This window comes from Apus apus, chromosome 9 (assembly GCF_020740795.1).
Source record: "Apus apus isolate bApuApu2 chromosome 9, bApuApu2.pri.cur, whole genome shotgun sequence".
Classification (NCBI taxonomy): Eukaryota; Metazoa; Chordata; class Aves; order Apodiformes; family Apodidae; genus Apus; species Apus apus.
In genome coordinates, this window is record NC_067290.1 from 6,374,305 (window position 1) to 6,398,949 (window position 24,645).

Sequence of the window (24,645 nt, forward strand, 5' to 3'; positions counted from 1 at the left end):
CAGTGTAAGGACTATCAGGCTGATCCTCCATGTCCATTCTTCCTGTCCACTGTGTCTTCTCCATGAATTGGTGTCTGAACACAATGGAGGTGTAAGTCTGTCTCTGTGTCCTTATTGCCTCTGGCACAAGTGTGAACTCAGAGTAGGTGAAGATGCCGGTATTTCTTTGCAGAGCATGGGACTGGGATTGTTGTGCTGCCTTGATTGTATGGAGCCTGCTGAAAAAGACTGGCCCTGGCTCAGCCAAACTGTGTGACAGTCTTTGGTATCAGACTGATATGAAGTCTTGAGATGTCAGACCTGTGGTATGAATGATTTTGAATCTTTTTACAGTTCAGTAATCTGTCAAGGTTAATACCCCTTTGGACATGGCCAGCTGTGATTGGAGAGAAGAAAAACCCATATACCCAATGTTTCTCTGTTTTGACAGCAGTATCCAGAGGGGAATCAACTTTTCTCACATGTGCAGTGGGCATGGCCAGAGCTGTGGGAAGTCGTGGCAGGCCTGCAGGGCAAGTGGACTTCCTTGCAATTAGCTGTCTCTAGGCCTTCCCAAAGCTTTTGGGTGGGAAAACATCCATGGCTGACACTAAGCCATAGGGCTGTGCATGCAATCAAGCACTTCTTGCTCAGAGCTGAACAAGGAAGACTCCCAGTGAGGGAGAGGGCAGATAAAAAAAATACATTTGGTAACATATCCAATGGAACATTATCCAAATCATAATCAAAACAAACACTCTAAAAGCCTTAGGAAAAACAACAACAACACAACAAAAAACCACCAGATTTGAACAAAATTTGTAAGTTACTGTTAGCCATAGAGGCATAAGAAGTCACCCTGATAATGATCATACAGAAGTTTCCACAGATAGCGGGGAATTAGCCTGAAAGGTGGGGAAAAAACCCCACATGTATAAATAAATATTTACTCTCCTAGTATTTGAAAATGTTCTTATTTGCACAACCAGCTGAAATCTTTTCTGTGGAGATTCTGTAGAAGTAATATTAACGTTAACTGTGTGTCTTTGTTGCTTTATTTTATTTCTTTGAAACAAGTAGTAAATTTACCATTGCAAAATTGAGATTTTTTTTTTCCAGTTGTAAAATTTATCTCAGCTCATTTGTCATGAAAATTTGCCCCTTAGGACTAGTTTGAACAGTATCCCAGGTGTTTAATGTTGTTCACCTAATGAAGGCACAACTCATGAAAACAACTATTGAACTGTGGTACACTTCCTGAATACTGAGGAGGCATTCAAATTTAAAATGCATGTAGTAGGAGCTGCATCTATAAACTGCTGCTCCTTAAGCCTGGATGCTCCATGCATATTTCTCCATATGAACATTTTTCACTTGCATATATTTTCTATTTTCAAAGTCAGTTTGTATGTCTCCATTTAGCTTCATCAAGCCAGAGAGAGTGCAGTTATAATTAGTTTGGCCATGGAGCACTTGGGAGATTTTTTGTGAAATACTTCAGTTCATAACATGCCTTGCTAGTCTCATTTCTGTCTTCTGAAATAAGAGGAGATGGATTGTAGTGAGATGCAAATAATGTAGGAGAAGAGGTAAAGAGCAAAGAGAGAAGGCTTTTATATCCAGGTGTTGGAGCCTGCTGTGCATTACACTACACATTGTTGAAAGAGTACATTATACGAAGATGAGGCATGAATATGGGTGGATTAGGAGAAACCTGCTGAAATGTGTCAAAAAGGAGATAAAAAAAGAAAAAAGAAAAAAACAAGCCTGACCCTGTTGCACCCCTGAGAGGGGAAGGGAACCAAATCAAGGGATCTGTGTAGATGCTGAGCACTGTGCTGTCAGCCCATCCCTGGGGGAACAGCTTCTGGCAAGGCGGAAGAGCAGCAGATCTCCTGCACAGATGTGCTGTCGGGCTGCTCCAGCAGAGCTGGGGAATCTTGAAAGAGAATATGCCTGGTGCACATGCCCAAAAGTTGTCTTAGGGTGAAGCTGCTTTTGAAGTGAGTTGTCACCCTTACTAAAGGAGAGCTGCAGCTCTGTCAGTCATAGCCTAAAAAAGTAGTCTGTATTCTAGGTTACTGAAATGAAATAGTTGTGGTTGTCTGTCACCCTCATGACAAACCCACTTCTTTTTCTTGCCCTTTTTTTCATTTTGTTTTTTTTGGGGGGTGTTGTTTGGTTTTGTTTGTTTGTTAGGGTTCAGGGTTTTTTATTTTTGTTAAGCTTCATTTTGCAGTGCTTGGGTGACAGACTGGGGGGGATTCTGTTCTTTTCACTGAGCTGATGTTGCTTAGTTCTGCTAAAAACGCGTATCAGCACTTGCCAGGCACAAATAATTGTTCTTGACAGATTATGCAACTTGGATTATAAAAATCCAACATTTTTCTCTTTCCTTTCTGTCTTAAATTCAAACCAGAAATTTGCAACTTGCCAACATAGTGGGAAGTATTAGTGTTCTCATTTAATTCTCAGAATTGTTAAAATTAGGCATATTTGCAAATTCAGGCTGGCCAGAAAATAAGACTTCTGTTCTGGGAAGAAATGGTTGATGCCCTGCTATTTGTTGTTACTGAAATGGCTGTTGAATTTCTCAGTAAGAATCACTATGAGCATGTAACACAACACAGAACAATCAAGATACTCAAACAGGAGACAGATCTCTGTGCAGAATTACCATGCTCCAAATGAATTCTCAAATCCCCATATTGTTGCCTGATCTGAGATCACTTAGACTCTGGACTATTTTTTAAAATGATTATTATTATTGTTTAAAAAAAACGCAAGGAATTGTCCTGTAACTCTGAAAAATCTGAGTTTGGTATAACAATATTTGCCTGTGAGCAAACATTTAACTACAGAAGAAAAATAAAAAAAGAATGCCAGATAGCTCTACTTCTCAATTTTGCTATATCCCAAAATAGCTCCAGACCTCATTCTGTTCTGAGATCTGCAGTGCACATCTCTGCTCTGATATGCTGCTTTCTCTGTATGTCCTACATTTTTAGTGAAATCAGTGGGAGTTCAGAATACCTGGGACTGCAGAACCCACAATCTTCCTTGCTGACCTGAGACTAGATTTTTTTTTTTTCTGTCTTTGAAAGAGACTTGCTACTGTGATATTAAAAACAACTGGAAACTTTCATTCCTGTTGTAGTCTGGTGGTTAGTGTTTTGCATTTTAGCCCTTCATAATTCCACTTGAAGAGAAAAGATGAACTCCTGATTCTAGGGGTAGGGGTTTTTTTTTGTTTTATATTGAGGCCACCAGGTACAAGTGCAGTAGATGCAGTGCATTGTGTCACCCCTGCCATGACCCCTGTGGCTGAGGTACAAGCAGATTTTTATTTAAGAGGCCCAGACAAGCAGATTTGAGATCCTCCGGGCAGCTATAAGGGTTTAGTGCCATATGGGTTGGAATGGTGAAACGCGAAATGGAGAGTTTGTGAAGAAGTTTGACTTGCAGATCAAATTTCTTAGCTGTTATGCTTGAAAATCAGACACTTAACATCATTTTAATGCAGTTTTTGTGTCGGAATTAATATAATAAATGTCAATGTTGAATAGCATAAGGTCACATTTTACTACTTTGACCAGAAGTGTAATCTTCCAAGTTTCGGCTTTATTACTGTTATAACAGTCATGCTGGATAAGGTCACCAATATTTCTTTCAATATGAAGTAATATATGAAACCATAGTTTATACCATCTTTATTCTCATCAATGTGGATTTGTGCTATGACATGTATTGACAAAGACCTACCGTGGATATATTTGCATGTAACATCAGAGCTAGTGTAATAGTGACTTGGTTATGCTCATTAGGGCCTTAGACATTGCAAAGAAATGAGCCTTTGAGGTTTGCTCTCTCCTGCTTCAAAAGAAAAAGGGCATTTTCTTCAGCAGTGCAGATATTTAGTCTGCAAGGTGCAGCTATACACTGCACAGCATGATGAAAATGATCTAGCTTTTGCATACATACACTTTGGTTGAACAACAACAGTCACCAGCAGTGCCAGATTTCAAAGGTAAATACATCAAGAGTAGGTATCAAAACCTGTGTGCACCCTGTCTGCTTACAGAGAGAGACTGCACCGATCTTTAAAGCTGAAGTAATTGGACACCTACCTGCGTATTTACATTGCCCAACACGGTGTTACAACTGCTTTTTTGTGGCTTCCAAACTGCATTTGTAAAAGAGGCAATAGATACCCTTGATTTTCCTTGTGTGTGAGGGGCTGTGCTCCAGGTGGGGCCATCTCTGTTGCCCTCTGTTGAAACTCTAGCACTCATTATTTTTTTCTATTTGGGATCCTGGTTTGTATTTTAAAGAATTCTTTATGAATTTTTATCATGTGAGGATGAAATGCTACTCAACTTATTAACTTGTATACCTTTCTTCCTTAGAGAAAAGTCACTAGTTTTTGTGGAAATATAGAGTGAATAAAATGCAGTGGTTAAAAGGTTTTGCAACATCTAGTGCTATACTAAATTACATAGGGCAAATATATTAAATAATAACATATTGCACACAGACTGGGGATTATATGGAGCAGGATCGATGGAACCCAAGGTTCTTTCTTCTCTACTTTTTTACTTGGTTTGTTGTTGTTGTTGTTCTTTTGTTTTTTTAGCTAAAAGAACACTTTAAACTTGTTATTTTGGAAAACTTTTTTGCTTTTTTTTCGTTGTTTTTTTTGGTTACGTTTGTGGTTTTGTTTTTTTTTTTTCAAGGGTTAGCATTTCAAAATAGTAATACCATTTTGTGAAGCTGAATCCCAAAACTGTTTCTGCTTTGTGCAGGCTTGTGTGCAAAACAAAAGCCATCAGCGTTCTACTCCCACCATCAGTCAAATCTTCTTAGCTGTTGCAGAAGAGCTGTGTGTCCCCTGCCAAAGGAACTGGGTTTCAGAGCTCGTTTGACAGCTCTAGAGAGGCTTTTTCTGTTCATGCATCTATTTCTGTAATTAAAGATACATATTGTAGTATGTTAGATTTCAGTTGCGTTTTCCCAATGGAATGATTTGTGCTGTAAGAAGACCCCTGGGCACTGGGAGGTCACCCAAGGGCCGCAGTGAGGTGTGATACCCAAGGTGAGGACTGCCTCACTATGTTCTCCTGCCTGCAGTGGAGCTGGTGGGAGCTGCTGGTTGCCCATGGCCTGGTTCCCCAGGCGTGGCCTCCCACGTGTCAGCAGCACAACCAGCCACCTTGGTGTCCTCCTTGCATCTGCCCAAGGCAGGGTGAGTGATGTTCTATCACCTACAGAGCTTTTGGAAGAAGGGAGGTGCAAATGTCCCAGCTACTCATTTCAGCCTCTTGTCCATCAGCCTTAAAACATGCTTCAGGAAAACCTTTTCAAATCCTTTTGCTTGAAGAAGCTGAATCAAGATAAAAACATGTTCTTGACATCTGCTTCCACAATGTTTTACTTACCATTGTGTGAAGATGTATTCTTTTGCATTGTACTTACCACTGTGAGAGTATTTTGTTCTATGATGCATTCAAAATGATGTTTAATGACTTTAGCCTTCACCTACTGAGACTTATTTCTGGAAGATGTTTATAGCACACAAACAGGAAGCAGGTGTCTACATGCAGACACGTAAGCTAAACTTCCATGTAAGAGTTTTCTGTCTGATGCTAAGTTTTGAGGGTTTTCTGATAGATCACTGGCAGTCTCAGAAACGTCATCCTCTAAAACACAATTGTGTGGCTGCATGAGTTAAGGCAAGAAAATAATTTTTAAAGTTACATTTTAAGGATATATTCAGTACTTTGGTAATCTCTCCTGCCTATTTAAAACTGATTTACTTTTGTCCTGTAGATTGTCCTAGAGCACACTTGGGGAGACTGTAGATGTTGTGATATCAGAGTTCTGAACAAGGAAACATACTTTGAGTTTCAATGCACGTAGACATCTATATATCTATAGCTTGCACAAGTTTAAAGGAAATCAATTAGGAATTGACTATTGCAGAGCAATGGCGATAGCATCTGGAAGTGCAGATAGATTGCTCAAGTCTTTTGAATTTTCTGGTACTTATTGAGGTCAAAATTACTGGGAGAAGAGGAAGCTCCTCCTTGCAGGATTTCATTATTTCAGGTTTTCTGTAAGTGTAGATAAAATGTGTGTAATTTAAAAGAATGGAGATGTTATTTAATGTTTCCAAATCTAAGATCTGTAGACAAGGCATTTGCTAAGTGGGCCCTGTGGCTTTGAGCTCTCTTTGTTCCTGTTGACCTTTGAAGTGTATTGGAAGGCTTGTCCCTTCCCTAAAGCTTGGGGAGGGAGGCATGGCTACTGGGTACAATTTGTGATACTTCTTTCCTGCTCAATCCTTGCTGGCTAAAAGGGTCACATGAAACCATCCAAGATGCCCAAGGGCAAAGACACTCTTCTGAATAAACGGAAAGAAGGTTAATCATGTAAAGCTACACAAGTTTGACTATTCTTTCTCAGCAGCAGAGTGTGCTTTTTATTTTATTTAGATGTTGACTCGCCATTCCTTCTCTCATTGGAAGACATCAAATCATTATAAGTAATACGTGTTTCATGAATCTTGTAATATTTTAGGTCATAGAGGTTGCCAGTAAGTCTAGTGTTTTGCTTTTAAATGTAGCCCCCTTGTTGTCTTAGCAGCTGCCACTAGAGGTTTAGGTGTCAAAGTTGAGCTACATGTGTGATGTCAGCTCTGCCTGTGAGCACAAGTTAAAGCTCCATTTTCCATCCTTTTAATTGGTATTAAAGTAGACAGCAATAACCTCACAGCTGGCACCCAATTTCATCAAAGCAGTGATAAACTTTATATTCAAAAAAACTCGTACTTCAAAATCCTTTAGTTTTGCTGACAAATGTTGGGGTATATTTGCATACAAATAACTTTCTTCCAGGAAAAGGCTGATTTTAAAAATTTCTTTAATGCTTTATAAACATAGTTTGAAAGTTTTTTGTTTTCATATGCAGTCTGAGCTTCTTCTGGAACAGAAGCAACATAAAATTGCCTTTTGGTTCCTCTTTTGAGGACATTCCGAGCATGTTTTGCTGTAGAACAATTTCTCTTATCTCTTAAAATTCTTTGGCTTCTCAGCTCCATTGATAACTTTGCATATCTCACACTTACAAATTAGTAGTGCAAATATAATTGGATCTGGCATCATGGCTGCAAGGGGTTTTTTAGATTATTCACTATTGATTTAAGAGGTTTTATTAGGTTTGGTTTAAAAGGTTGGGTTTTTTATTCAGTAACTTTCATTTCTAATCTGACGTCCTGAGAAACTGGTAGTGAAATGGAAATTTTATCTCCTCTTTCTGATGGCAAATATGACTTAAAAGAGCTTAATTCTCTCCTACTGAAAATCGGTTCCATAGAAGCACTTTTATCTCTTGGTGACTAGTTGCATGGCTAAAGCATCTCAGCCTGATTTATCCTATTCTTGGACACCATTTTATCTCCTCTGCAATCAACTTGTCTGTAGTGGAACCGGCATCCTTTTCATCACCCAAGGTCTGATCTTCAAGCTTTCACCTTCAAAAGCAAAGCCATCCTTAGGCAGACTGGTAGCTCAGAATGATTTATAACTGAGGAGAACTTTGAAGTTCCTATAAACAACTGAAAAGCAGTGCTTTTTCTGCCTTTTTTTAGTTATACTGGTGTTAGTTTGCTTGCTTCTACCTAGGCATCTCTTGTGCCTTCCATTCTGTGCCAGTGACATGCAGCCAGGAATGACTGGGGCACCAACTTCTAGCTGGCCTGATAAGAAACCTAAGACTGATTCAAAACCCAGGAAAAATTATTTGCAAGTGTTTTTCACACAAATAGTAAGTATCAGCATGGGATTCCATGTTAAATGCACAGAGGCACATTCCAGGGGACTCTGTAGAGAACATGTGTTTAATTTCCAGAGCAACAAGAATGCACATCACTTTTGCAAGGCTGAGTTCTGAAACAGAGCATGCAGCCATCACTGACGTGTTGGGAGGTCGCTGGCTGATTCACATCCAGCAGCTTAACAAGAGGAAGCTGTACAAATGACAGTGGAGATGCTTTCATTTGGAGGAGTACCAAATGTTTGTGCTCTTTCAGCCCTTAGATATGGGATATCTACTTTGTGACCTTTGGAAAGAGAAAGACATCCACATTTCTCAGCAAGACTGCTTTGATGATGATCATAAACCCTCAAGAAATGCTGTGTGCTTGTAATTTAAAGAAGAAACACAGGGATCTAGAAATTTACTTGCTGAAAGAAAGTTTGTGATACCAAATTCAATATCCCTTACATCCAGGATGCAGTTGGAGTGCTGTCATCTTTGTTGGAGGGGTTTTTGTTTAGTTGAGGTGGGGTTTTTTGGTATAAATTTACTTTTTTTTTTTTTTTTTCAACAGTGATGACATGCCAGATTTAAAGAATTTTTTCTTCACTCCAGGGAACTGTCTGCTAGCAACAAGCACAGTGACATATTGTTGTTATCAGCTTGTATTATGGTAACACTGAGAGGTCCAAAGTAAAAATCAAAGCCCAAATCTTTGGGGGTATGTAGACGTGCTGTGAAGTGTTATCAGCTACTCAGACCTTGCTCCAGTGAGACTCTTAGGCCTGTGATTAATTTGGAATGCACAGCAGTCTTGCAGATTCCAACACTGGTTCCAGCAGTGACATGGGAAATATCTGTTAATGAGGGTGAGGTGGGATGTAAGGGTTTAAGGGCCATGAAATCAAGTGCTTGCCTTGATGGACCTCAGCCTAAAGCATCTGATAACCTTGAACCCTGTCCTTGCACTGTACAGCACTCACAGGGAGTTTCATCCAGGTATTAAGGTACATGTGGATGTTTTTATTTGCGCCTGTGCAACTGGGGCTCAATAAATTGGAGGAGGGAGTGGAAGGGAGGAGAGCAGGTTCAGGTCTCTACTGAGCAGAAACCCACAGAAAGAGAGACAGGTTTCATCTCTGCAAACATCTTTTCAGACCCCTCGTTCAGTTTATATTTTGTTGATCTCTACAACTACAAGACATTCCAGGTCTCCCCTTGGTAGTTACATGACACCACCCATTTTCTTTGCAACAGTGTTTTTTTTGTATCAGTGACCCTTTACTGGGCATGAACCTCTCTGTCTACTTTGAGTAGTTCCAACAAAGGAATCAAACATCAGTAGCTTTCACTAGCAACTGATGTTGTGCAGCAGACCATTTTGAGACCCATATTTGCTCTTTGAGATTCCTGTTTCTGTAGAGCACTGGTCTGATGGACTTGGCTCCTTGAGAAGGTGTGCATGTTCTTCTGTCCTCTGTGGAGAGTAGCAAAGGAGGATGTCCATCGTGCTGGTTTTGTGAAGGTGAGGGGCTGATGTGGAAATGGTTCTGTGGGCAGAAAGCCAACATTGTGCCATGCAACTCCCTATGGCTCTCACCCCTGCAGGAAATTTTTCATGCTGAGTGTGAGAGGGCAAATGAGAGTGAGGAAATGCCTTCTCCCTCTCTCCTCCTTGAGCACCTTTATAGGAGCTAAGCATACACTGGTTCTGGATTTGCAAATCTTTATAATGACAGACTATGAAAAGAGCCATGAAAATAGATCATGTAAAGAAGTCTTGGATTAAGGAATCCCCTGATACACTGGGACATGATAAAACCCCACTAGGTCAATAATATGTGCATTAAAAACTCCTCTGGTTGTGTAAAGGAACTAAAACAGTCTGTATTGCTCAGTGAGCCAGAGTGGTAGCTTGGATATGTAACAGCATGATAAAGAGTGCTTACTCTTCAGTAGCCCTTACACTCTAACTTGATTTACAGATCAGATCTCTGTTGATGACAGTAGAAAAAACTGTAATGATGCCAATGACTGTGTCTGAGAGAGTCTCAGTTGTGTCTTTATTCCAAGTCCACAGAAAGGAAATAATAAAAATAGGTAATCACATTAAAGTAATGGTTTCAGATGGCACACACACACAAAATAAGGTTATTCAGAGTTAAACTGCTAGTTTGTCTTCTTCATTCTCATGTTCTTGAATATTGCAGTAGTCCTGGAGGAGAGTATGGATTTATGTACCATGCATGCTGAAATGCCTAGCTGTGATACACAGAGCTGGGAACAATGAACATTAATGACAATAATAGTATTAGAACAGCTTCTACAGAGGCAATCATGACACAGGGCCTGGTTGTCCTTATCCAAGAGGGCTTGTTATGCAAGTGAAAAATAGAAGGGAAACCTACTTTCTGATTCCCTCCTCCTTTATAGCTTTCATTGTCTTGGGTGCTTTGTAAGCTCTATTTTACTACCTCTGCTTGAGTTTTATTTTGTATTAAAAGGAGGGCTTCATATGGATAGTTTTGGACTCTACATCTTGACTCAATGGTGACACTCAGAGTTGCAGTCTATGGCTTGATGTCCAAGTGGAGATCAGTGAGGAGTGGTGTTCCTCAGGGATCGATCAGTACTGGGACTGGTGCTGTTCAGCATCTTTTTTGGTGACATGGGCAGTGGGATTGAGTCAACCCTCAGCAAGTTTGCTGATGACACCAAACTGTGTGGTGTTGCAGACATACTGGAGAGAAGGAATGCCATCCAGAGGGACCTTAACAGTCTTGAGAGGGAAATCTATGCAAACTGCATGAAGTTCAGTAAGTCCAAGTGGAAGATTATGCACCTGGGTGGGAGCAATCCCAAGTACAAATACACATTGGGCAGAGAATGGATTGAGAACAGCCTTAAGGAGAAGGACCTGGGGGTGTTGGTCGATGAAAAGCTCAACATGAGCCAGCACTGTGCGCTTGCAGCCTAGAAAGCCAACTGTGTCCTGGGTTCCATCAAAAGAAGCATGGCCAGCAGGTCAAGGAAGATTCTCTTCCTCTACTCCACTCTTGTGAAACCTCACCTGGAGTACTGTGTACAGTTCTGGAACCCTCAACACAAGAAGGACATGAAGGTCTCTGAGTGAATCCAGAGAAGGTCCATAAACATGATCTAAGGGCTGGAGCACCTCTCCTATGAAGACAGGCTGAGAGAGTTGGGGTTCTTCAGCCTGGAGAAGGCTCTGGGGAGACCTTATAGTCTTCCAGTACCTGAAGGGGCCTACAGAAATGCTGAAGAGGGGCTTTTTACAAGGGCTTGTAGTGCTGGGATGAGGAGAAACAGGTTAAATTTAGATTAGATATTAAGAAGAGATTCTTTAGTGTGAGGGTGGTGAGACACTGGCACAGGTTGTCCAGGGAGGTTGTGGATATCCTCTCCCTGGAAGTGTTCAAGGCCAGGTTGGATGGGGCTCTGAGCAACTTGATCTGGTGGGAGGTGTCCCTGCCCATGCAGGAGGGTTGGAACTAGATGATCTTCAAGGTCCCTCTAAATCAAACCGTTCTATGACCTGTTTTGGTGAGTTTTTTTCAACCCTTAAGTATGACTTGCCCAAATCTAACTTCCCTGGCAGGTGAGGGAAAATGCATCTTTGGGAGTAATTTTCCCTGACACGTGCACTTTCTGTGAACGTTATTGATGTTATCAAGCATTTTGTGTTAGAGCAGATATTAAATAAGTTGTCAAAATTAAGTAGCTAAAAAATAGGGGCTTAAAATAATTTCTTTTCATGTTGGACTGCCTCTGAGTCTGCTTAAACACCACACAGGACCTTTGGTATTTCCACCCCACATTTCCCTCTACTGCAGCTGAATGAAGGATGATTCCCTGCTTTGCTGTACTAGTTGTTTTAACCCCCAGATACATAAACTGCAGAAGAGGCAACTGCTATATTCCTCTGTATTTTGATATAACTCTATCAATCCTCAGTTATATTTCCCTTTTTTTACCATTTCAGTTTTAGTGTCCTTGTCCTCTAACTGTTAGGATTTCTAGGGGTCACCACTTCTGTCCTGAATGGACAGAGAAAAACGTGCATCCTCCTGGGCTTTGCTGATGAATAATGAGAACTACTTGGGAACACAGCAGTACTGTTTTCAGTAGGTCCTGCTAAACAGCAAAGAAGTAACAACATTTGCAAAAGCAATTATAAACTTATACTTGTAAAGTAATCTCTCTACTACCTCCACTTCAACTGTGTATTAGCCAGTGCAGTAAAGATGCTCATCTAGCTTCTTTATCATGGACTTTGCCTTTTTTAGTATTCAGAGGAACTGATGGAAATATACTGGCAGATTTATTTTTAGGTGCAGCAGCAACGATGTGATCTTGCAGGGCAAGGGTAGTATGATTTGCCTTTCTGCTGTGCAAGTGTGGTGAGCAGCTCCTTCATAAGGCAGATAGAAACTTCTCTTGTTTTTCAGACTGTTCCTAAAGGTGCTCATGTTCTTATGGAGGGCTAAGCTATTCCAGCAAGGGGTGTAGAGAGCATTTCTTTATTTTACAAGAGAGTTTCTTTCTCTCCTTTGTAATTTAGGCTCATTCTACTCCCATGGAATAGTTCCCTGGAGCAGCATAGCCCATCCTGTTGCTTTAGTAACAATTGTAGTAACTAAGTGTGCAAAATACACCATGAGAGCTTCCAGCTGAAGACAAACACAGCTCTCCATTTGCTTTACTTGGAGCAGTTTTCTGAACACCCTAACAGTACTAGGTAGAAAACCACTTCTGAGAAATTAATGAGAATCAGGTGGTTTATTCTATTTAAAATCTTTGAAAATCCCAACATACATTACTATATTCTTTGAGGAATATATGTAGTGTAAGACAGTTTGAATTATCCAAATTCAGTTTTCCAAAACTCCCTGTTATTCATGTTTCTCGTTATCTAGCAATTACATTAAAAATTACCTTCATTACCTGTAACTTTGTTTATCCAAATGTGTTCACTGTCCCCTGTGATATTCTGATAATTGATCTTATACTGCATTTCTCCAGATGATGCTTCACTGGTTATGAAGTGAAGGCATTGTTAGTCTGGCATGTGCTACCACAAGTTTGTCTTTCTCTGTGTTGTTCAAGACGGACATAATGTAGAGTTATAAGCATCAACAGGTAGTTGAGAAAGTGGATCTGTTATCAGCTTCTCTAGCAGCAGAGCCAGCCTTCTTGAGATGGGTTGGATCCTGTCCTTCCTTGAGATAACAATTCTGGAGAAAACAGAAGAGGATGAGAGGAGTGAAACTTCCTAAGCAGCAAGATATTTCATTACTGCCAAAAAGCACTGGCTTTTCACTGTTCCAAATCCAGTGGTTTGCTCTGTCAGCCAAATCAATATACCTTCAAAATTAGGCAAGATAAATTCCATGGATATTCACTAAATATTAATCCATTTATTTCATTGCTGTCTCCTGCCATAAATGCCCAATACAGGAAAAAATGAAATAAGAAAGAAGATAGTACTTTCAAGTGCTGTAGACAACACTGCCAATAATGCTTATACATAGCCTTAATTTCCAACATGTCTGTGATGTCTTTTTACCATATTAAAGCTTGTTTCAGATAAAACTTAATGCCTGGAATATGGCATCCAATAGATTGCAAGAAAGTAAATTTGTCATAACTAATATTTAGTAATTAATTATTCCCTCATTATAGTTCCTGAATCATGAGCTAGAATAGAACTTCATAATGATCACATCATTTTTGAAAATGATAGTGCCACAGCTTTAATTAAGACTCAATGCTGAAGCATTTTCAAACAAGTTATTTCTTATTCTCAGGTGGAGTGGCTGGATCATGAGTTTACTTCTTCTGTTTGAAATGAGGCTTTGCAATGACGTGATGCAATTCCAGCAGGGTTAAGTTTGGTCAGTTGAACTCAATGCAGTTTTCTGGTGGTGCATGTCACTTGGACAAACATTAGTTTCTGTGGCAAATGCCATCACTCTGATATTTAGGCCAAAAAACTTCTTTTTGAGTGTTGCACCCCAAGTGTTGTTTGGTTTCTGCTGTCAGCTTCAGGCATAACTGTTTATTCCTGTGGTCTTGTACTTTTGTAATTGATATATGTGCATAAATAACTTCATGTAATTATAAATAGTTTTGGCATATATTTATAAGTAGGATATATCATCATGTGGAGCAATATAGATGTAGCTCTTAGCTGAAATTAGTTGTACAAAAGTATTTCTTTACAGGATCTTATCAGAGCACCATAGCAGTTGTAGATGAAGTCCTATTGGACTCCTTCCCCTAATACTGGGACTACTACATTTCTGATTTGGCCACTTGTTAGTGCTTTTGGGCCTTCCAATGGCAAAAGCTTAATGTGATTCTAGAATGTGATCCTCATTCCTGGTACAAATGTAAGTTTAGGTCTGCAGTAATTTCCACCAAATGAAACCTGGATCAGAGGCCTGTTTCCAAGCCCCAATCTCTCCCATGGCTATTCTCACTGTGGTTCCACTTAAACACCTGCTATTGCCCAAAGCTGCCCCTCAGGTCAGTAGCTAGCAGAAAAGGGCCACTTGCTATGAGGAACTGAGCCTTTAGTGACCTACTTGACATACCCTAAAGGCATTTCAAGGGAAAATCAAATATACGAAAGGCTTGTTTAAAATGAAAAGTGAACAGTTCTGAATCTCACATTTCCCTGCTGTGGCCCTCTGTCTTATGAAGTCACTGTACTTTGAGTAGCAATGCTTTGTACTTTGCTGGGCTATCTAGCATAATTTAAACTATAAGCCGTATCTTTATTTCCCCTGATTGTTCCTGCTTCCACTGGAAGCACTAATTCTCTCTTTTATTGCATAAATCTGGTCTTCTGTGTTAGCGTAAACATGTACTGAGCTGCATTATCAAGATCAAATGTGTTTAGATAATTTGTCTTAATGATTTTTTTGTTAATTCTAAGATGTGGCATAACGAGATCAAAAAATGTGTGTGGTTTTAATAGTCTGAAGCAATTTTTTACTGTCGTTTTCTTGCACTTTGGTTCTTAATCCTCTTTATTGTTCACATTTGAGTTTTCTCCCAAACTAGCAAGTTCTGTGATGCACTATTTCCTGTATGGTATCAAAACAGCCTTCCAAAATGTATTTCAATCCAGTTGTCCATGTAAAATCCACCAAAGAATGTTTCTCTACCTTTTCTACTATGAGATGCTCACTCTTAGTCCAAATAGCCTCTACAGATTTTTTTCCAAAAGTGAGTCCCTTTGTTTACTGAATAGGATTTGTCCACGGTGGGGGAGACATCAGTTCTTGCATGGCTACAGTTTTATCTGCATCCTAATTCAGTGGGTCTGGTGGGGACTGAATGGATGCCTTGGCATGTTGTTGTTGTAATGAAGCAAAATAAGTTTGATTCATTAGTAGAGGCTTTTTGATGTCTTATGTGTATACATGCATGAGCTATTTCAGTTGGTTTTGCTTCCTTCTTAACTCCTTCTATAAGCATCTGTGGAACTGTTATTGTTTTCTTTGCATAGAAAAATTGCTTGTAGCCTTCAAAATGTGAAGAAATTGTTCAAGAGAAGGAAAAGAAATAAATGACTGGCAGATGTTTTTCAGTTACATTAATTTTATTAGTCATGCATTCTGCTGTGTTTTTTCTGAGCTATGGGACTTCTTTCTGTTAGCAATTAGAGCTTTTTGAACAAAAACTTCAGCTGAGATGCAATGATTAATTCAATACCCCTGCCTACACTCCTCAACTGAATCTGGGGACAACATTGTGGTGAGTTTTAATACCTGAAGCTTTGTCTGACTGATTCTCTCTGCTTGGAGCACTTGATGCAAATTCATGTAAAATGGAGCTAAGAAAAGACTAGTCCCTCGCCCAGCTCCCCACAGCACGCTATTTCTTCATTCCCATCAGCCAGCTTATGGATGTGCAGAGGGGTCTTTCATACAGACACAGAAGATTGTTAGAAATAATTGTTTATTGCAGCCTCCCACAGCTGGTTCTTCAGGCCTCTGAACTCCCACTAGCCACATCCAGGGACTGTCTTCCCACCTCTTTGAGAACTGAACTGGGCATGGAGCAGCCTAGTGCTCAAGGGACACCAAATCTACATGTCCCCCAAAATGCTTCCTGCTCATAGAATGAGATGGTAGCAGTAGCCATGGTGCTACAGTCTGTATTAGTCCTAAAATGAGCAAAGCCCTCATCTTCATGGCAGGAGTTCTTGCTGACAGTTTCTCTGTAAATGACTGGGGTGTTTTCAGCCAGGAGGGAAATGCAGAGGCTACTGTGCTTTAAGTTATTCATCCAGGGTTATGAATACATGAAGCAATATTACATATCTGTGGGTACCAGACTTTGAGACACTTTAGTGGGTATTTTTAATGAAAACCAATGAGTCAAAACCAAAATAATAATGAAAAAGACAGTTTTTATGAGTTTTCCAACCTTAAATTATTAAGGAAAAAAATTGTTATTAACTAAGCTGCCTTTTGTGTAAAAATGTTAGAATGCTAAATAGGTATGCCAAGAGTTTTTAAAGTTTTGGAAATGTCATTAGCTGCTACTTTTGATCTTTAAATTATTTTTTTATTATTATTAATTCTTGAGATTTTGATTCTTGTGCTGCAGAAGTTTTTAAAATCTTTTAAAAAGGAGCACTATTTCTATCAATATGAGCTATGGATTCCTGACCATGTTACTCATTGAATATAATTCATTTTCCTAAGTTAAAACCTTTTGTAACAAATGGTTCAGAAAACTAACAATATTGGTCAAACCTAGGAGCTTATAAAGAAGCAATTACTCTTTCACTTTTAGATATTCTGCCTTTCTCCCATTGCATTTTGTTCTTTTAAAGCCTCACACATTAAGAAAACCTGTCAATTTTAGTGTTTTTAACTGGTTCCTCAAAAAGACAACCCCCCCCCCCCAACATTTTATTCCTATTGTTAGAATGTCAGTACCTGGAGAGCCTTTAATTTTTTTCCTTTATAAAGCTTTGAATTGTTCTGTTTGAAGTTCAAATTCAGGAATAAAACAGAAATCAAAACGGAAAGTATGTTTTCTATATAGCAAACTAATGGACTTAACCAGGAAGAAGCTTGTAAAGTTGTAAAGCTTGTCACATAAAAGGAATTTTATCCTTTTTGGGGTTTGGGGGTTTTTTGGACTCCCTAAGGGCCATTTTTTCCAACATTTCAGAACTACAGAACATATGTACCTTGATAGTTGTGTGTGAAAATTTATAATGGGCATTCTGTGGGGCTGATCAGAATCCCACTGAAGGGAGCACAGAGCCTGACTTAGATCTTAAATACAGAATTACAATAATTTAGGCTTCCAAGTCAAAGTTCAGGTAAAGCAAATAAAAATTGCTACTGTGCCTTTGAATTTGAGCTTCCACTCTGTGTATTAGAGAAAGGAAAATTTCATTCGGAATAGTCAGCATGCAGGTGTTGGCCATATGTTCTGCTTTTCCAGTAGAATCTGAGTCCTCTCTGTCTGATCACTGTTGATAAAAGTCATTATGAGGTTAAAAATTGCTCACTTTTCAGTAGTGACCTGTAATCTCCGGTGTGACTGTATCCTTAAATATTTGAATATACATGAGGAATCGGTACTGGTGCTTGGCACAGCTGAACATAGCCTTGATGGTACTGGGGTGCTCTTTGCAGAACCATAAGCAGTACATACCTCTGAATGCCTGACTCAAAGGGCTGGCACGTGTTTCAGCACCTATTCTCTTGCTGATGTGTAGAAACTTGTTGAGCTTGATCCCAAGTCTGAGCTTTTTCCAAACAGATCACAGTCTTAATAGACCAACAGGCATAGGCTGTTAATTTGAATTACAAAGGAGGCTCGTGGTCTTTGGTGCATTAAACAACCCACCCAAGGTTGTGCAGAGAGTGGTCTGCTGTGCCCAATATAGAAGCACAAGTGATTTAGTTGCAATCATAGCTCATCCTTAGGTTCCAGCTGAGTTTGAGGGTAATGAGTTTGATCCACTGTTTCTTTACTGCTACTTTATGGTTATGCACTTGCACTAACATAACTGGAGCTTTAGTCTACTATCTACTGGTAGTCTTTGGTAAATACTGACATTCTTAATTGTTTAATAAATCTTTAATGGAACTTTTAGTGTGTGTGAGGGTATGCATATTGATTTGTGTATTCCTGTTTAGGTATAAGGAAAGAAGTAAGGCTGTTAAGAGACTCCTGCAAGATCTAGAGAGAGGAGTGTACAGTCACAGATTATAATAATGTGTAAAGGTTTTCCACTCCTTAAAATAGAGAAGTTGACATATTAAATTGCACGTACTCTAATGATGTGGACTGACTTGGAAAATTTGAAGGAAATAACAGCTGTGCACACCAAAGCTTAAAAATAGAAACTTCATCAGTCAGTAGCAGTTTAGAATGAATGAAGAAATCATGAAATTATTAATTATGGTGGTTACAGAAAATAAACATGAAATTCAAATTTTCTGAAGGCAGATTGCTATCTTTGATCATGCAGCATGTCTGCTGGGCATCAGTCTCTTGTCCTGCTGAGCCACTCTGTGAAGGTGGGGGCTGTTGCCCAAACAAAGCCACCTATTGCTGTTTCAGATACCTAAAATGACTGGCTTCCCACCTGGCTGACAGGTATGACACAGGGCATATGGGAGTCTTCTGCCCTTCTGGAGTGGTAACGGGATGCCCTGGGGCATCTCAGGTGGCAGTGGATGCTTCTAAGGAATCATTGCATGTAGACCTAAGTGCAGACTCACTTTCTCTTGGATCTTTAAACACAGTCACCTGAAGCACATCACCAGTTCATAGCATTGTTTGCAGTGGGTAATTCCAGAAAGCAATGAACAATTTATCTAATTCTAACCCTTAAGAAGAATTTTGAGGTGAATGGAGCATCTAACCAGACTAAAATCTGACCAGGATATAAAAACTGTTCTAGTGTTAAAAGCTGTAGTTGAGAAGTATGATTTAAAGTTGCAATGGATGGTTGCTTTCTTGATGATCTCAAATCCATGAATTAATTCTATCATTTGCCTTTTTATATATTCATAGTTAAATATAACTTGAATGTTGCCCTAATTACATTCTCATGTTAATTTAGCTCTGATTCAGAATTTCTATCATTATTCTTTGTAGAATTATTTTGAAATTATGGAAAGTTCAGAGAAGATGCTCCAGCGTGTGATTGTGCCTTTGAATTATTTATCACGTTCAAAGACAGAAATATGGTTAAAACCTAGTTTGAGTTGTAAATGAGTCTTGGTAACGTCAGGAGGAAGTGAAAATCCTTTCTGCAGAATGACATGGCTCATGGGCACATTGTTTGATGTTGCAGAAGCACTTCACAGCCACACACAAGCAGAGAGCTTCCCAGCTCCATAAGAAAATAGCCATTGCACCAAATAGGAAATGCTATTTAAGCAGCTAAGGCAAAGTGTGGAAAAGGAGAGAGGTACAGAGACCACTTGCTCAAATGAGAGAGCAGATCAGTGACAAAATTAAGAGGAAAGACGTCCTGGCTTGATCAAAAGGAGCACTCACACCTCACTCTCTCCCTCTGCTGTGAGCTATGGAAACAAAAGCTCTTGCAAGCAGCATTTAGCCCATGTTTTTCACAATACGTCACAATGCCAAGTAGTACAGTGTTAATACAAGGTTGTAGAAACCATGGTTAATGCAAAAATTCACACCTGTAGCTGTGGCCCTAAGCTGTGTAGAGAACAAACAAAATCTGGTGAGGTGTATGCAAGTCTGAGAGGGCAAGAAACTGCTGGGGAAAAATTCTAATGGAGAAAGGGAAACTTGTCTTAATGTAAGCAGCAGTTTTGCTAGAGGTAAGTGAGGGGAAATTCTTCGTTTATAAATGGTTCGTTGACCCATGATAATAAAGCAGTGCTGCAGAAGAAGGATAATTATCTACTTAAGTATCAGATGCCCTAAGGGTAAAAGCTTCCCTTCTCTCCTTTTGAAAAATGAACTCAGATTAAACGAACGTCCTTTTTCCTGGTTTAGTGTTGACATGGATTTCCTTTTTATGAGTAAAATTAATTAGTTTTTCTATTCCTTTATTCCTAGTATGGAAATCAGGTCTGCCAAGCAAGTTTCCAGCTCTTCCCTTGGGCCCTCAGTTCAGCCAATAGCAACCTTTATGGAGGTGCTTTGTATAGTGTGCTGGGAAGGCACAAATAAATTACAGGAGTCTTATTATGCCCAGTAGCTTGCCAAGAAGCACAGCATTTTAGAACTAAAACCCCGTAAAAGTAGGCTTGTTTTCCCCATCCAGGATTGGATTATTTCCAAGCACCTGCTTTCTAAATACGTTTGTCTCCTTTCTTAAATTTTAATACCTTAAGTTGTAAGAAGAGAAAAAGGGAATAGTGGTGACATAGCTGATGCTGTACTAAAAACCAGCAAGGGCCAGATTTTCAAAGCAGCTTAACATCCACAGCTGAGGTCAATCTTCCTCTGCTCTGTTGGGAGCTGCTAGATGTGGAGCTCACTCAAAAAATCTGCTCCCACTTCAGTAAATATCCGTTATCTTGTCTGTCCTCATCTGGCCTCTGAAAAATGATAATACCCTGCCCCTTTCAGAAAATGGCAGCTTTTCTCCCCAGTCAGAATTATAAACGTGATTCCTGTGATAAAGTTGGTAAAGGTAAACTTGCCTCTGTGTTTATGGAAGTAAACTTTCACCTGTATTAATCTTTATTTCAAACATCTCTCACTGCTCTTGAAGATGAGGTTGATTTAGCCTTTGTGTGAGCCTGTTAACTACAGACCATCTCCTAGTTACCTTTCCTGGAGTATAGAGGATATTCCTGAATACCTGCAGGCTTCAAGATGCAGTAAAAATAAAGATTACTGTAAGACAATGGCATGGAAATTAATTTTCTTCAAATAGCCTTTTGAACACTCATTTAAATACTGAAAAAATAAGAAATTGTTAATTTTCATAGCCTTTGGTCATAAAAGTTCAAGTGGTGTTAAAGGTGATTTTAAGGTCTTTATTCTGCAAACACGGTAAGTCAGGAAAAAAATCCTGACTGCAGGGAATTGAAATGAGAATCAAGTCCCAGGTACTTGCTTAAATTTACACAACCTAGGCTCTGCTAAGAATTCTGGACGCTCTTAATAATGCTTCAAAAATTACTTTCAAGTGAGGAATCATAGCAATTATTAATTTCTGTGAGCATAGCAGATCAGATGACTGAATACTATGTACTTTCATTGTTTACTTTATACCTTAATTTCACTGACTTTTGAAGCATAGTCACTAAGAATAAAATCAAAGTGTATTTACAGTGTTGTGAACATCACACCTAAAAGGGAATAGTATCTTAATGTATTTCTAAAAATGTATAGTATTTATAGCAGGTGAGCATTCCTTGTGAATAGCAATTATTGGGATGTAGAAATAAATTATCTGCTATTATTAGCATAGTGGTACCTAATTATAGGTACCTAAAATTAGGTGTACAAGATCAAGATTTTCAAAAATACATACCAGATGCATGGCAAAGCATTGTAAAACTTTTGTCTCAGATTACACACCCAAATTAATCTTAAATTCCTTTGGCCTTCCACCATCTTTAATCACTTGAAGGAAATGTCTCTGACTTTCAGAGGTATTGAATATGAGCATCTCTCCATCAAAATGATAACTTAGAGTCTGTGAAAACTTTGCTTTTCATTGGATGTCTCAGTAGTGACACACAGGTCTCAGTTTAGGTATTTTGCCCATATCTGAAGGATTTGGGGAAACTCTTCTGAATAAAGTGTCGGAAGGTGATCTGGATTTAGCCTTATGGTTTAGTGCCTCTTGCTGTAATCCTCAAAGAGGAAGAGTTTAGGCTATTAAAAGGTGATTAGAAGCAGGTTACAGGATAGGGATTGAGACGCTTCTCCTTCTGGACTCCTCAGATTTGCATTTGTGCCTTAACAATATTACCTCCAGATGTCCTTGTTTGTCCCCTGCGGCCAGTGGAGCGTTTCCGTGACTTGGGTCCTGAGGAAGTGGCCGATTTATTTCGTACAGCGCAAAGGGTTGGGGATGTGGTGGAGAAGCACTTCTGTGGGACCTCGCTCACCATATCAATTCAGGTTGGTAAATCAGTCAACTAAGAAAGGTCTAATGGTTTGTTTTATCAAGCTTTCAGCCTTCTTCCCTAGTTCAATGATAAAAGCAAATTCAAACGTTGAGGGGCAATAAATGCAAAATAGTAATTTTTATGAAGTACATGAACTGCATTGCAGACTGCTGTATTTGCCATGGAAAAAAACTAAAAGGCAAACCATAAGAAAAGTGTAGGTAACTAATAATGCAAAACTTTGGAATAAGCTTGTGAACATTCCCAAACACAGTGCTTGCTTGGGTGTATTTCAGCAAATACTCTTCCTTGAAAGAAGCGTTTGCAGGATTGACCTAGAGAAGGCAACCAAATCTCCCTGTTCAACAGGTAAACTGCATTTGATGGAAACAGGTGATTCCTGCTCACAGCTGTTTGTATGCAGGCAGAGGGATGTGGCTATGTAAATGTGTTATCAATTCTGACCTTTCAGTTATTTGTTCTGGGTGTTTTCATACCAAAAGAAAAGAGCTCAGTTTAAAGCAAATCAGGAGACTAAGCTCATTTCATTAGTGTAAGATTTTAAGCAAGTATACTTAGATTCAATTCTCATGTGTCTGGTTTTATATCCAGAAGGATTAGAAATCTATTGCTAGCTTTTCAAAAATATTATCTGAAAGAAGGAAAAATAAGAACTGTCTTTTGTGGTCCAAGGTACCATTTCTCACTTTGCCATAGCCTGATATGGAAAGGTGCCTCATCCAAAACCTTTGTTTTGGTTTGTGACAGGTCCCAAGGAAAATATGCTAGATTAGCATAGAGTGAAATTGGATGTAAATTATTACTGGCTTAAGATTTCTGAATTCTTTTGTGATCTTTGTTAGTTCCTCTAACTTGAGACTTCTCTGTTTGCTTACAGGATGGCCCTGAAGCTGGACAAACGGTGAAGGTGAGTGCTTATTATACAGGATACAAATTAAGAGACTATTATAAGAACTAATAAGAGATCAAAGCTAGTTATCTGCAGACCATTGCTGTATTGTTATTTTATCCTTGAGATCAAAAAATCCCAAGTGTGCAATAGCTGTAAATACTTTTTATTGAAATTGCATAGGATAATGTTTACAGGTTTTCTTTCTAGGCAAAAATTTTCAATCATGAAAATATATTTTCTAAGCTGCTGGGTGTATTTATGCAAGGAAAGCCTTAGAAAGAAGCATCTGTTTAAGGGTTTTGTTTGTTTGGTTGAGAAAATATTGCCCCTCCATTCATAATCTCTTTGTTGCTTTTTTTACTGCCTAATGAGTTGTAGCTAATTATAGGAACAGTTAAGCTGAACCACATTACGAAAATATACCTTTTGTCTATACTTTCTCTATATATGTTCGTATCACAGTCTCTTTACTGAAGTTCAAATGTAATGGAGCCAGTGTAGCTGAAAAACAGATTTTAAGTGTACTACTTTAAAAAAGGCAGGAGGGTGGAGGGGAAGAGAAGGATTTATGATTATACTCTCTGCTTGAGTAATAACACAGATAGGGTCCAAGATGGCTCTCCAGCCATGCTTCACTGACCTGTAATGCAAATGCATGTGTAGTTAGATTATGTCCCTTAACATTAGATAAAGGGGTTTTTTACGTTTGGAATCAAAAGGATGTCAAATACAGCCATGGGTTAGCACTTTACAAAATCAAATTAGATGTCTCAAACAAGTTGTTTGGGTTGATTAAGATAACTGTAACAACCAAATGATGGCATAACAAAGCATTTTACCTCTTTCCAATTTGCAGTATTTTTCCTACTCCTTTTTGTTGACTGATTTGAATATTTAACAGAGAGGGAATAGGGAGAGAGAAGAAGAAATTAGAAAATCCCCAAGCTTTGGGAATCTGAGGAGTGCTGAATGAATATAATACAACTTCAGTACTAAGACAAAACAGATTCCTTGGCTTGTGACTTAGAGTGCATTGGGTGGGTTTCACGGGGAATGCCTGTTGGTAGGTGAAAGTCTCACTTTTGATACTGTCTGAAGTGAATTTTCTCATTAACACTGACATGTTTCAACAAGCAGATCACAGGATTTCTTTTAGTATCTTGGACAAATTATTTTTTTCTGTGTAATAAAAGGTTTATGGGAATGATTATATTAAAATATGATAACATTTGTTAATACGAATGAGGAAAAATAGATGTAAAAAATCCCGTCTTCTGTGATTGTGAACATAATGAATGCTTATGTAGGCCTTTAAAAGGCAAGAAATTCTGAATAATTTTGTATTCATACTGGAGGCAGAGAGCATTATGTGTTAATCTATCCAGTACAGTTCAAAATGGTAGCCACCCTTTGTGCCTCCTTCTCACACTTTTAAGAAGCCATGAGATGAAAATGACCTGCTCTTACAGCTGTGAATGCTTAGACCCTGTAATAAAGCCTGTGTATTCATAAATCAGAGGTTAGCAGTTTGCATTTCTCTACTTTTCTGCATCATTGGGCAACACTGTAATTTATCATCATCACTTTGGGATGTTTATAATCCAAAAATGCCAACATCTATTTTCTTCAAAGAACTTACAGCTTTCAAAACTTGAATTGGGAAGAAATTATTATGATCAAGATCTTCTTTAAAGTGAACAGTAGAGTGGATAAATAAATAGCTGTTGCTAGTTAAAACTGTTTTGAATCAGAAAGTTTGAAAAACCACTTGTGTGACATACAAATAAGTTAAGAACCTTAAATTCAATGTGTCGCATGTTTCTGTAT

The 24,645-nt window shown here is 38.9% G+C and overlaps 1 protein-coding gene across 2 annotated transcripts in view; it reads left to right on the forward strand.

Annotated features, from left to right (window-relative positions):
• Positions 1–24,645, forward strand: part of FHIT (fragile histidine triad diadenosine triphosphatase) — a 558,573-nt gene that overhangs the window by 391,660 nt on the left and 142,268 nt on the right. For both annotated transcript variants that reach the window (XM_051627731.1, XM_051627730.1), the window contains 2 exons: positions 21,773–21,918; positions 22,804–22,833. In XM_051627731.1, coding sequence (XP_051483691.1) covers positions 21,773–21,918; positions 22,804–22,833 — 176 coding nt within the window. The remainder of the gene's footprint in view (positions 1–21,772; positions 21,919–22,803; positions 22,834–24,645) is intronic.